The following is a 14,056-nucleotide window of genomic DNA, read 5'->3' on the forward strand; positions in this document are numbered from 1 at the left end:
ACTGTGTTTACTGCAGACATCCACTGCGGTGCTCAGGGCACAGGGCGCACTTTACTGCAGAATACCGCTGGGAGTATGTACAGCTTTATGTGGATATTGAATTTACCCATGAGATATTTTGAAAGACAAATACTGGATGAGCTTGAGGTCAAAGAGAACATGTTTCTTAATGGAAATTCTGAGCTGCAAAGCAGAATGGACATATTGTAGCTGAATAGCAAAGCACTGGTTGATCCTATGAAGGGTGATGTAGCAGGTACACCTTTCACCCATAGGTGGTGTAATAGCACAGATTTTCAATGTCATTTTTATGGCACTTTAATTTTTTGCCCTCTAGTGGAAATACTGCAACACTAGTGGATAGTATTGTTGGAGCCTGGAAGTGGAAGATATGAGAGCCTAAAGATAAGGCACTAATGTGAAATGCATTATGGGGGGGGGGGGAAGTTTCATTTCTGTTTGATTCACATGGACAGCTGACTCAGTGCTCAATAGGACAAAGCACTTTGTACACACTGGAGAGGGAAAAACAACACATGCGTACCATAAGTCATATATTCGTTTATTTTGCGTTCTCAACATTGTCACAGTTGAAGTTTTACAATAACTGGGGTCTTACTGACTCACTACTCACTGTACAAACAGAATGCACATATAAATGAGGCCATTCATGTGTTTTCCTTTTTTTCAAAAACGTGTCTCACTCCAGACTGAACAGCTTGCAGCAGGATGTTTGTGTGTACAGTATTTATGTGTGTGTGTGTGTGTGTGGTGGGGGGTGGAGGGTTTTGTGTGCAAAAAGAGGATGGAGGCTGGATGTAAATGGCAGCAAACTTTCTAACAGTCTGTTTTTGAAGTCCACAGCAAATGTGAGTTCACAACAGGAGGCAGAGACAGTCGATATGTTCATATATCACCCCTCTAATCCATCTATGAGGTGATGTATATACATCCTGATCTTAAATGCAGATATCAGAATAGAGTACTGATCATATACACATTATGTACAGCTCCTTTAACCTCCGTCTTGGTCCCTTTACAGCTTCATAAAGATAAGCCCTCCTTCCAAGCAGTTCATCAGTTTGCACACCAAAATCCCATATTTACATGACGAGAGCCCTCAGCAACGGAAGTGCAATGATCTTTATGTTTGTAATTTACACAATGGCTTTGTTGATGAAATGCATGCTGAACTTCAATAACTACTAACCTAATGTGGAACGACAAGAACACATCAACATCAGGAAATTCCAAACAAATCTAAACCAAAAGAGAAGACAAAATTTATAGGCTGAATGTTTTTTCCCCATCAGCTCACAGTGAATAGGACACATGATGATCCATGCAGTGCATCGTTGGGGTACTTTCTCACATAGAATGACTGTAAGACATTTGAAGCACTACAACACACACCAAAATAAACAGGTTCAGACAAAACTATGAAATCAATGGAAAGACATTCAACTGATCATTAAAGTCCCATATGTGATATGTCTGTCATCCGAACTTTCTTCTTCATGAGATACGTGCGAGAGTAAGCCTGACTTATGGCAATGGTTTTCTTTGTGAATGTTAAAATACATTTACAACCTGAATATTGGAACAAACAGTTTACTGTCACTAATTTACACACTAGAATAGACTCTTATTTGTAGAATGTAGAAAGTTATTCTTTACATATACCCAGTTCCTTTGTTCAGTTTGCATTTTGTATATTATAATTGCATTTCCTGAAAAAATGAAAGTGTTCTTTCATATGTGCTTATCCAGCAAAATATTTCTGTTCAGCCCAAAGAGAAGCATATTCCTTTTATTAAAATATATACACACATTCCTCTTTCCACCGTGAACTGTGTAAGTAAGCATTTATATATTCTTAAATGAAAAAAGTTTTTTTTTGTCACCTGAATCTCGTCCTGGACAACAGACTTCCACTTTCAGTACAAGTCTGCATTTTCTGAACATGATTGCACTTAAACTTGCTATGGTAACACTGATTTTGTTATACAATGTGCAGAGGATAGCCTCACATTAATAACATTACATGCAAAAATCACTTACTAGACATTCCACTGAACTCCAAGTCTGTACCTCTCATTAGACCACGAGGACAGCCACACATTAATTTACTGAGAAAGACTCTTGACAGGGGTCAAAAACAAAAATAAATAAATAATGACGCAACATGAAAAACGCACAAATTGGAGGGATAACCTTGTTCTTCATGTACAAAATCAGTACAAAGGTATTGCACATATGATAGAAAAAAGATGAAAAAAATACTTTACTATGTAAGAAGCGATTTTATTCACTCACCACACCTTGTTGGTGAATTAAAAAAAAACAAACATACTAAACAAGGTAAAAGAAGGTTTCAAAAGTGTTTCCGTTTTTGATTTTAAGAGTCAAGGGAGCAGCTGTCGCATATTTTAAAGGCAACAGACTTCGCATGTTCAACGCGTTCTGCGGGTCCGTATGTAACATGAACTGAGCCTCCCACATTTAAAATGTCTTTTACAGTTTAAGCAGCCACAGTATGAGTAGTAAACTGAGATTAAAACAACCAACCAGCCCGGTTTATCATTTGTCAGAGTTGACAGGAAAAGTCTGCTTTGAGGCTTCAGCTGTGACAGCACAGCGTTTTGAGGCCCATATGCAACAGCTGCCGTCCAGAGGCTCCTTCTGATCCATTTGAAAGGCAAAAATTCCAGAATAGATTATAGGCCTGGACTGAATGGGAGTTCACTCCTTTCTAATATACATCCTGTTACCACAGAGTCAGTATAATACTGATAGAATTCATTTTTGCTGATAATAATAATTGTAAGTATAATCTTACAAATAACTTTACGCACAATATACTGTACATGAAGTCTTGACTAAATAGATTATGCATTAATAATTGGCACATTTATTTATGAGAGCTAGGAGACAACACATATAGCTGTCATCTACAGTAAATACAGCACTAGAACTACAATGACTGAGAAGGTCAACTCAGCTGTTTACCTGTCCTTTGATTTAAGTTAGTGTGAAATGATTATATCTAGGTTCTTCACTACATATGAGCTCTACGGGAGGCAACAACAAATTGCATTCATATGATGGTAGGATCTGCAAATCAAAAGAGCTGAAAGTTGACTTCTGAAAAGGCTGCGCACAAGAAATGATGCCACCGTTGTGACAGAGAATACAGTCAGCCACGTTCTTGTCTCAGGTCGTCTTGCCTCCTGATTATGTGAAGGTAAGACAGGCTATTGAGGGAATGAAGCAGTGGGGAGCGGCATGGTGAGAAAACACATTTTCTCTACAGCCGTCACGGCCCGGCGGTGTGTGTGTGTTAGTGAGTAAAACATAGAGCATCTTCCTGTACAGAGCCCCGCCCCCACCAACAAAACCCTGATGGGGCCAAGCCCATGATCAGGCAAACTAGTAAAAGGCCCCTGGTGGAAGATTTGAGTCTGATTTCCATCCTGCATATTAGTTGGACCTGGAGGTGAAAAGGGTGATTGCGTGTGACTGGTTTCCATCACAGCAGCAGTTAAACACAGTGGACAGGCCATAGAGTTATGCTGTCAGTCCCTTTGGTGTAAGCAATTGTCCCTCGTTCAGTAAGTTCCCTGCATGCCTCTCCTCTCTGTGTTAGGAGCATCACACTACGGTGCTGATGCCACTGTGTTTGGGTTTGGGTCCGCCAGGCGCCGAACCCGCTTGCTGACTGTGGTGGTGAGGAGCATGTTGGGAGTGTGAGGCGTGATGGGAATGCTGGCTGTAATGGCTGTGCTGCGAATGGGCATGTTGGTGGGCATGTGAGGCGTAGCCTGGGTGCTGGTGGTACTGCGTGTGGGGAGGGGGGTGGTAGTGGTGATGGTGGTGGTAAGGCGGAGGGTTCTGTGGGACTTTGCAGTACTGGGAATGGTGACCATGGAGCTGGGCTTGCACTGTGTGCGCTACCTGTGCTGTGTGGTGCAGGTTGGTCGGGTGGGGCTTGTGGGATATGAGAGTGGGTTGACCAGGCGCAGGGAAAGGAGGGTGGCTCTGGGATGACGGTTTGCCTCGCTTGCTGCCAAAGAGCGACCCAAGGATGGAAGTCGATGCTGAGTTAGGGATGGAGGGATGGCCGCGGGGTGCACCCTCATGTGGCGTGGTGGCTCTCCGGCGTGTGTGTGGACTGCTAATGATGGACCCCTGCAGGCAGGAAAAAAAGGTAACAGCATGTCTGTCAGACACTGAGCAAGTGCTCCCGCGCAACATACTAAACTACAGCTACAAGGCACCAGCAGGATGAATTCACAGTTTTCTTATTTCAGATAAACAAGTAGCAAAATGTTATAGGGCATGCAAATGAGAAACTAAAAATGTTGTCATGGTAGGCAGCAGCAACACTAGGAATATTTCAGCTTCAAGATGAAGGGAGCCTACAATCAAAGGAGGTCTACTGTAAAGGAGCTAACTTGCTTGAAACAGTAAATCTGTAACAAGAGCAATTACATAAATACCATGGGGAGCATAAATAATGACATTGCCAGGGGAAGAAAAGACATCATTTCAGCTTCATTGCAGTCAGTGTGCCAAACCCTCTAAGTCACACATGCAACTTGTTATAATCAATGGAGGCATAGTTTCCACATGCAGAGGATGTGACAGGCAAACTCATCATCCACACATTAGCATTCAACTAGAAATCAGAAGGCAGGAGGAACTAAGCTTTTGTGTGCAGACTTCACAACAGGCCTGGACACTTTTCCACCCCTTTTCTGGGTCAAACACTGCTCACTATCCAGGTATGAATTCTCCTTGAAAAGTTTTTACTTTGGCACATGCTTCATCTAAGGCTGGAGACCACATAACATCTTTGAAGGCAGAATGAAAGAAATTTTCAGGGTCCCAGACTTCAACCCAACACATGAACTCATGGACACGTGAAATGAGGGAAAGATGAATGAATGAAATCCACATCTTTAAAAGTCTGTGTGAAGCCCAGCAGTAAACCTCGGACTATGAAGGCTATGTTCCTCCCTGAACCTTACAGCATTTAAGAGAAGTTGTGGATAAGGGAAGAAGAAAGACCCAGACAGGGAGAGGGACTGCAGGAGATGTACATTTTCCTAGTGTCTCACAGAGCTACCACCCTTCCACAGAGGAGAAGAACCAAATGAAAACCGCTTGGATGTGATCGAATGAAAGACAGAGACAGGCGACAAGGGGAGGGATCAGAGGAGGGATTAGTAGAGTCATGCGTGTTTGAAGATAAACTGTATGTTGGTCATATATAACATGACCAAAACAGGAGATCTCTGGCTTCCACAGAGGGGCAGGATCAGAGGCAGGCAACCCATGCATGCACACTAACTGAGGCAAGCAGGTTATAAGGCATCCCAGGAAGAAAAATAAATGATCCAAACAAATGGACTGAGTCTATGAAGCAAAGAAGGTGTAAGACCAAAAATAAATGGTGTGTTTTCACAGTGCACATCATCACATAGAGAGTAGCTTGGATACCAGCTGCTTCCAACTTACTTCCATATTGCTGTCTAGTGATCCTGCACTGCTGCGACGCCCCCGCTTGCCTGCCCGAGACATGCAATACCACAGATTAGAGATCGACAGCACTCTTGGATTTACTACAGACGTTTAGGCCGCCCATCAGTTCCGTAGGGGGCAGTGCAGTGGATTGTGATTGTGAGTAAGGTCAAAATATGGGCGGGAAGAGGAGAGCGCGTTCAGGTCTGGGAGGGTGGTGGGTGACAGGTGGAACTGTAGCTAGCTCTATAGCGAAGTCACATCTTCACTCGGGTTGAAAACTAAAGCTTCATTAGAATTCTAGTGATTTAAGTTTGGAGACGCACTTCGAGCTGCAGGCTAAGTCAAGTAATACGTTTACTAAATTTTGAATGCATTTACATAAAATTCAATAAATATGGACTCCAAGAGCATCAAGTCTGATAGACCAAGGAAATTGTGGGCCGCTTCTATAAAACTTTGAAGAGGGTTAATGACGAAACAGATTTTTCCCAGTTTTTGTACTTGATAAAATATGACAACTCGTTCTTAATGTTGTCACAAGGTTTTCAAAAAAGGTCAAGGTTGGCAGAAAAGCCAGTCTTAGAGACAGTCACAAAGGAGGAGACACATCAAAAGCAATACAGTGGTTGTTGCACATGGGATGTACAGGCATATACAGGTCTGAGGGCGAACAGAGCACTCTCGCCGTTGTTAGGCACACTCAGCCAATGATACATGACCAATAATCACACATATACAGGAAAATACCTGATGTGTATGGAAATAACACAGTAAATACACATGAAATGGAGTATGGCAGGAAAGGAAAAGGAAAAACACTGCACAAAAATGACCCCACTAACATGCCACATCCTGCATTGAAAAACACAGGAGACAGGAGGGCGGAGGGACTCCTACGGACTTCTTCACTGACTGACCTATCATTCCCCATTGAGGTAGTGATCATAAGAACAAAGCGTATCGTATTACCAACAGTGAGGCAGACCTCTGACTGGATTTCATTTTGTTATCAAGTTAATCACCTGATAACTTCACATAGCTGTTATCTGTAATGAATGAAATGTATTCTTGCTTCAGAGACAGAGTGGCTGTGTTAAACACTGATATTCATGGATGTGAAATGACTGTTAACACCAAGATTGAAACTAAATCTTGATATTGTTGCTGCTTAAGAATGATACTGTAAACATCAGCACTGATTCGTTTGGTTCACATATATATTTGAGAGGAAATGGCACATGATGTTTGAATAAAAAAATAACATAAAATTCTCATGAAATGTCTAACAAACTTAGAAGTGCAAAAGTGTCAGGTTAAAAAAAAAAGTGACGATTAAAAACATGAATGGAAATGCTCAGAAATAAATCATCATCTAAATGATCAGGGGTGAGCACTGCCCATCAATTTCATTCATCGCTGAGAAGACAAATCTAGAAAACTGCATTTCTAAACAATTAACCTGTTATTCAGTCTTTGAATTGTTAAAAAGGTGGAGCACACTTTAAGTCTCTCTAAAACAAAGTATGCTGAGTACAAAAGAAGAATTGAAGAACACACTGTCCACACCAAACTATCCAATCATGAGTGAGTTAGATAGTGGATTTAAAGTCAATGTATGGTGCCGTGAAATAACATTTTGCTATTTTTATCCCCTTGGTATCATCACAGAGAGGTGGATGACAGAAGGAGAGTAGTTTTCCATTAAAGAAGCGGCCAGTAAAAACAAGAACATTTTGGCTGTACCTGCTTCGGAGAGGTCTCGCAGGGAGCTACTGAGGGCGCTCCTCTTCAGACCCTCTCCCATGGCGTAGGTATCATCCAGACTGGCACGGTTCATGCTTCCGTTACCAGCCTCTTTCTTCAAACCGGAGCTCTGTGACATGCTGGGCCTCACCACCCCCTTCTGCTTCTCCAGCTCAGCTGTGGAAAAGAGCCGTGGAAAGATTGAGTAAGTGGCAGTGGTTTTACATCTCACTCTGGCCAGGGAATGGCCTTTTAACTTCTCTGTAATGTATTCAGCAGCGTTTCGCTGTCTGAAACTTATGAACGTCCACTATTGATCTATATAATTTCCAACATCCTGTTCATGTATGTCCTAAGGGAATTGCCTTTTGAATGTCCAGGCGAAAAAAAACCCTCCCTCTTGTTAGCTATCCTGTGAACTCTAAAAATTCTCCCTCATAAACTGCCACAGTTGAGTAATGAGGACCATGCCCTGTTTCTACTTGAGGTAGACAGAGTCAGAGTGGGTGGGGGGGGAGGCAACTCACACTCTATTCTGTATTTCTCCATTTCCTGGACCTCAGCAATCGACTCTCGTAGGTCATCTGTGAACTTCTTACGGTCCTGGGGGTTGGGCGCATTAAAGTTGATGAGGACTTTGATGTCCGCACCTGGTATTGCTGATGTAAGCCTGATTCCATTTGGGTAATCTGGGGCACAGGCAAACAGAGAGGGAGAGACATTTACACAAGGGCCATTGATCAAAACCAAGTTAAAACACAGTGGGCGAATCTGTCTGAAGTTTGGAGTATAAACAATGTCACAGCCCACTGTTTTGACTTGCTAAATCATACACTGTGATGTAAACACTGTCAGCTAACACGCCACAGGGATGAAGACAGAATAAAAGGAAATGTCACTTACACTGATTTTCAAACAGCATGACTTGCATCCCATACAGAGAGAAAGACTGTCTGAAACTGTATGTCACTGAGTTCTTCTTTTTCTGGAAAATCTTGGTTACCTGCAATCATGCAAAGAGAATAATTTAAAGGTTGGTCCAAAGCGAGAGGAGTGGAGATAAGGGGGAGAGGAGAAGAAAGGAAACGAGAGGACTTTTACCACTAGGAGGTCGTTGAACAGGAAAATCTCCCGCTGATGCAGTCCCAGCTTCTGGAGCTTGTTGGGATCTGGCACCTCAAACAGGCGACAGTAACACACTAGCCGGCGATGGGGCAGTGACAGCACCTACAAAGCAGGAAGAAAAGGAGCACAGATACCAACACTTCAGTGGTCATTTTGGCCTCCACAAGTTAATAAGGAACAGGAGTCATCTCTTCCTCAGAGCAGAATATAAAGAGGGTGTAGGCAAAGGATGAACGATTCACTCCTCCTATGTGTTGTGCATTCTTCACAGCAATGTATGGGGTGGACATTTTGGATTCGACATTTTGTCGGGCTGCCAGTAACGATTATTTTCATCATGATCAATCTGCTACTTACCGCTATTTAATCTATTCCTTGTTTGGTTCATAAAATGTGAAAAGTGCCTTTACATAGCTATTCCCCCATGAAACTGTCCAAATGCCTCCAAAATACAAGGTCATTGTCAGATAAGACAAGGAAAAGCACCACACTTCTGCTCACAATTAAAAAGCTAAAACCAGAGAATGTTTGGTATTTTAACTGGTTATCAAAATATCAATTTTCTGTCCATCAAGAAATCAGTTCATTGCTTCATCTCTAACACTGAGTCCCATTAATATGATAAGTCTGGTGATATACTATATTTTTGTCACTGTCAACAAAAAACCCATGAAAAAAATAAAACTATCAATGAACTGATCCTACTACAAAGTATCGCCTGTGTAGACAAAACCTGATATAGCTTATTTCTCTGTACTTCCATTGTTGTCTAAAAACTATTAAAATAACAAATGAACCACACTGTTGCACTGGGTGACATGTTCATATAAATACTACTATATTACTATCCTCAATTTCATTTTAAGTATCAGGACACCTTGGCATGTATTATCATGCCAATACCATGACAACTTACTGCATAAATAAAAGATAGCCCTGTTAAAATCATTGTCCTGTCTTGTATATTTTAATGCGGAACCCAGGAAGAGTGGTTGTTGCCAGGGTAGCAACTGATGGGGCTCCAAATGAACAATATTGAAGTTTTGTTTGTCATCATTTCAACACATATTAGCTTTGTTTCACCAATGGGAGTTAACTGGTAACACAGCATGAAGCACAAATCATTTTATATACAGGTGAAACTCAAAAAATTAGCATATCGTGCAAAAGTTCGTTTATTTCAGTAATGCAACTGAAAAGGTGAAACGAATAGATTATATAGACTCATTAAGTGAGATATTTCAAGCCTTTATTTGATATAATTTCGATGATTATTGCATACAGCTTATGAAAACCCCAAATTCAAAATCTCAGAAAATTAGAATATTACATGAAATCAATAAGAAAAAGGATTTTAAATCAAAATGTCAGCCCTCTGAAAAGTATAATCATGTATATGTACTATTTCCATGTACTATATGTACTTTGTTAGGGCCCCTTTTGCATGAATTACTGCCTCAGTGCGGCGTGGCATGGATCAGCCTGTGGCACTGCTGAGGTGTTATGGAAGACCATGACGCTTCAATAGCGGCCTTCAGCTCTTCTGCATTGTTCGGTCTCATGTCTTTCATCTTTCTCTTGGCAATGCCCCATAGATTCTCTATGGGGTTCAGGTCAGGCGAGTTTGCTGGCCAATCAAGCACAGTAATCCCTTGAAACTTTTGGCAGTGTGGGAAGGTGCCAAGTCCTGCTGGAAAATGAAGTCAGCATCTCCATTAAGCTCATCTGCTGAATGAAGCATAAAGTGCTCTAAAATGTCTTTTGTAGACGGCTGCGCTGACTCCGGACTTAATAAAGCACAGTGGACCAACACCAGCAGATGACATGGCTCCCCAAACCAACACAGACTGTGGAAACTTCACACTGGACTTCAAGCATCTTGGATTGGGTGCCTCTCCATTCTTCCTCCAGACTCTGGGACCTTGGTTTCTAAATGAGATGCAAAATTTGCTCTCATCAGAAAAGAGGACTTTGGACCACTGAGAAACAGACCAGTTCTTTTTTCTTCAGCCCAGGTAAGACGATTCTGATGTTCTTTGTTGTTCAGGAGCGGCTTGACAAGAGGAATACGACATTTGAAGCCCATGTTCAGGACCCGTCTGTGTGTGGTGGCTCTTGATGCAGTAACTCCATCTCAGTCCACTCCTTGTGATGGTCCCCCACACATTTGAATGGCCTTTACCTGACAATCCTCTCCAGGCTACGGTCATCCCTGCTGCTTGTGCACCTTTTTTTTTTTTTCCCCCTCTCCACACTTTTCCCTTCCACTTAACTTTCTGTTAATGTGCCTTGATACAGCACTTTGAGAACATCCAACTTCTTTTGCAATTACCTTTTGAGGCTTTCCCTCCTTGTGGAGGGTGTCAATGATGGTTTTCTGCACAACTGTCAGGTCAGCAGTCTTCCCCATGATTGTGAATTCTACTGAACCAGACTGAGAGACCAATTAAAGGCTCAGGAACCCTTTTTGCAGGTGTTTTGGATTAATTAGCTGATTAGAGTGTGACACTTTTTGAGCCTACAATACTGAACCTTTTCACAATATTCTAATTTTCTGAGATTTTGAATTTGGGATTTTCATAAGCTGTACGCAATAATCATCAAAATTATATCAAATAAAGGCTTGAAATATCTCACTTTGCATGTAATGAGTCTATATAATATATTAGTTTCAACTTTTAAGTTGAATTACTGAAATAAATGAACTTTTGCACGATATGCTAATTTTTCGAGTTTCACCTGTAGGTTAACTTATGCACTGAACTGAACTGTTGACCTGAACTTTGAGGAGTCCTTACATACAAGAAAACAAGTCCTAACCATGTATTTACCATTGCAAGTGTACTGTACAATTAGCAATAATCTCTTACAAAATTATGTACAACTACTAGTGCTAAATCAGCACATAGCTCCTCCCATAACGATTATCAAAAATAATAATGTCCATGCAAATGGTGGATCCACAGTATATTCTGGCTCAGAGGCGCCTGCAAGGCATGAACCTGGCACCTGGTACGACGACGACGACGACTGCTCATCTCTCAGTAACAGATGTGATGCATCAGGGAGCAAACGTTCCTGCCTCTCTAGGTAATCTGACTCTAAAACTACCTGTATGATGTGCATTAACTGAAATGCCCATGGACAGGCCTGTGCTGTGCACATGCATTAAAATAATGACAGGAAAATGACCAAATATAGTATTTAAGGATATTTATCCTACTTACACATCCGAGGCCGGTGTGGAGCGATCCAATCTAAAAGGAGAGGATAAAGAACATGTTATATGCAGATGTTATGACTATTTACACTTGTGTCTCTGATGAAAATGCAATCTCTCCTGCTTATCGAAGAGCCCATACATGGATTTACCCTTGCAGACTGTATACCTATAGCCTATTAAAGTGGCCATGAAGATGCATGTACCTCTCGTGTTCTGTATACAAGGTGGCAGTCTTTCTCTGCTGCCGGACTCAAGGGAGTCTGTAATAATGTTGGAATGAAAATAGATCCTCCCCTAGCCCATTCTGAACAGCACTCGTGGACCTGATTACTATGGCGAGGAATTCCAATGTGGTTTTTATGCTGAAGTGTTTTACTGAGTGTCCTCCTGGGCGTTTCATTCTACGGCTAAATGGTGACAAGGGATAATTTTAATACATTAAATTATTACTGGCAGAGCATCCCTTCCATCCCGCTGCAAACCAACTGAAACAAAGTCCTCCATGCAAGACAAGCCTCTCCCGAGGCTGCATAGGTTAATCACACTTTTGACCTTCACACAGGAAAAGAGACATTGTTGCCTGCAGAATAATGTTGCACCTTCTGCTCCTGAGGGGCTGGAGCACAGTCAGAACTAAATGAGATAATAGCTCTTTTCAGTATTCATACACAGAAAAAAACTGACCAGTGATTAATGAATCAGATTATTGCAATGTTACTTATGCCAGTCAATTAAACATTGGTTTCAACCACTTCTCCCTCTAAAATGAAGAATTATAATGTGCTAAGTTGGCAGAGTGCGCTCATTTCTCATCAGACTGCTGCACTGGGTGACAGCTCTCAAGGGCTTTGGGTGTGTTAAAATCACTAGCATGAAGGTCTTGCCTAGGCACGTGTCCCCTTTCACACAACAATACCCAAAGCTACAAAGGACTTAGATTTTCTAAACCTCCCTGTTCTTTCTATGACTTCATCTCTGTAAACACTGGGGTCAGTAAATGAGGAGAAAAGTGGCATTTTTATTTACAGAAAAGTAATCCTAGGCAGATATAGCTCTGCGAGTACTGATGAGAGAATAATCAACACTGTACATCGTATAGACCAAAGATGCCTCAGAGATTGATGTCATGCCTTGAAAACTATAATAAGTTTTTGTGAACTTAGTGGATAATAAACGGTACTCACTGGTTTCTTTCCCACAATGAGCTTCTCAACCTTTTGCACCTGTGAGACGTGGTCTTCATTGGTCTTGAGCTCTCGCTTACGGATCCTCTCATAGATGCCGACCAGTGTCTCCCTAGGAATATCCTCCCCATCATCCACGCCTGGGAAACAGGACACAGTAAGAGTCAGGGGTTTTATTTAAATGTAAAAAAAGGGGGAACAATTTTATGTTAGCAGAGAGAGGGGAGAAAGTAATATGCGATTTATCTGCAAGAACATAATATGTACTGTAAACTATGTCTTAGTGTGTACTATGCATGTAGCACATTTTAAAATACCAGTCAATATTTTTTGTTCACAAATACTTGCATAATTATATCAGCCATTGGTTTTATTACCTCTTAAATTCTTGATAAAGTCCTCCAGCTTCATCTTCCTCTCGGGCTTGACATTGGGGCTGTACATGTCAGTGTTCAGGAGGATGATGGCGAATGCCAGGATGAAGATGGTGTCAGGGTTTCTGAACTGCCGCACCACTGTGGGGTTACAGATGCAGTAGCGCTGGCTAGAGACATCAGAGGAGAAGAATATCACCCATCTCAATTTACAGCCAAACTATGATTACAAAACACACAAGCAATTCATCCTCATAGTTAGGAAATGTTTTCAACATTTTCAGAAGACAGCAGAAGTAGTCGTCGAACTGTATGTACCTCTTCTTATCTATGCACATTGAGAAACCTAGCAGCAATGACTTTACAAAGAGTTGTTTACATAAAATGCTTCCAGTATTATGATCCCAAAGCAGTACAGCATGCCGTGTTTGTTTTGGATTACTGAAGGTTTTGGGAAATATGTATTCAGAATTTGTGTTTTTTAATGATCATTGCAGTTTATACATTTTTCTCACAGGTTGTGGGTCAGCAGCCTTTCTACACCAACAGGCAACAGACATAATGTATTTTATGGATGTTTAAGTATGAACACAGCACCGGTGTTTTCTCTCCTGTCTTTCCTAAAATACAATTGTTCACTGTGATTATCAATTTGATCAGGGTTGCTTTTTTTCCCCTCTGTCTTTGATACCTTCACATGCTATGTGTCAGTGTATGATCTAACCTGAAGGCTTCGATAAGCCGTTCCACCTTCTGGGCCTCCCCCTGAACACGGATGTGGTTCTGAAATTTCCTGAGCGCCTCGTCCAGCTCCATGCTTTGGAAATCCATTTCATCTACCACACAGCTGGTACACAAGGGGACAGATGGAGGCATAAAAA

The 14,056-nt window shown here is 41.6% G+C and overlaps 1 protein-coding gene across 8 annotated transcripts in view; it reads right to left on the reverse strand.

Annotated features, from left to right (window-relative positions):
• Nucleotides 1-541: 541 nt before the first annotated feature.
• The window catches only part of LOC119905314 (IQ motif and SEC7 domain-containing protein 1-like), a 95,008-nt gene continuing 81,493 nt past the window's right edge, over nucleotides 542-14,056 (reverse strand). For 6 of the 8 annotated variants that reach the window (XM_038722188.1, XM_038722189.1, XM_038722193.1 and 3 more), the window contains 10 exons: nucleotides 13,900-14,022; nucleotides 13,179-13,345; nucleotides 12,802-12,941; nucleotides 11,622-11,651; nucleotides 8,371-8,496; nucleotides 8,173-8,272; nucleotides 7,797-7,958; nucleotides 7,270-7,446; nucleotides 5,521-5,570; nucleotides 3,652-4,188 (listed from right to left, as the gene is read on the reverse strand). In XM_038722188.1, the coding sequence (XP_038578116.1) occupies nucleotides 3,652-4,188; nucleotides 5,521-5,570; nucleotides 7,270-7,446; nucleotides 7,797-7,958; nucleotides 8,173-8,272; nucleotides 8,371-8,496; nucleotides 11,622-11,651; nucleotides 12,802-12,941; nucleotides 13,179-13,345; nucleotides 13,900-14,022 (1,612 nt within the window). Of the gene's footprint in view, nucleotides 4,189-5,520; nucleotides 5,571-7,269; nucleotides 7,447-7,796; nucleotides 7,959-8,172; nucleotides 8,273-8,370; nucleotides 8,497-11,621; nucleotides 11,652-12,801; nucleotides 12,942-13,178; nucleotides 13,346-13,899; nucleotides 14,023-14,056 lie in introns of all 8 variants that reach the window. The other 2 variants (XM_038722187.1, XM_038722195.1) reach the window with 2 other exon arrangements.

Source organism: Micropterus salmoides, unplaced genomic scaffold (genome assembly GCF_014851395.1).
Source record: "Micropterus salmoides isolate LMB-PRFRI ecotype aquatic unplaced genomic scaffold, ASM1485139v1 Ms_hic_scaffold_16, whole genome shotgun sequence".
In the NCBI taxonomy this organism is placed as follows: Eukaryota; Metazoa; Chordata; class Actinopteri; order Centrarchiformes; family Centrarchidae; genus Micropterus; species Micropterus salmoides.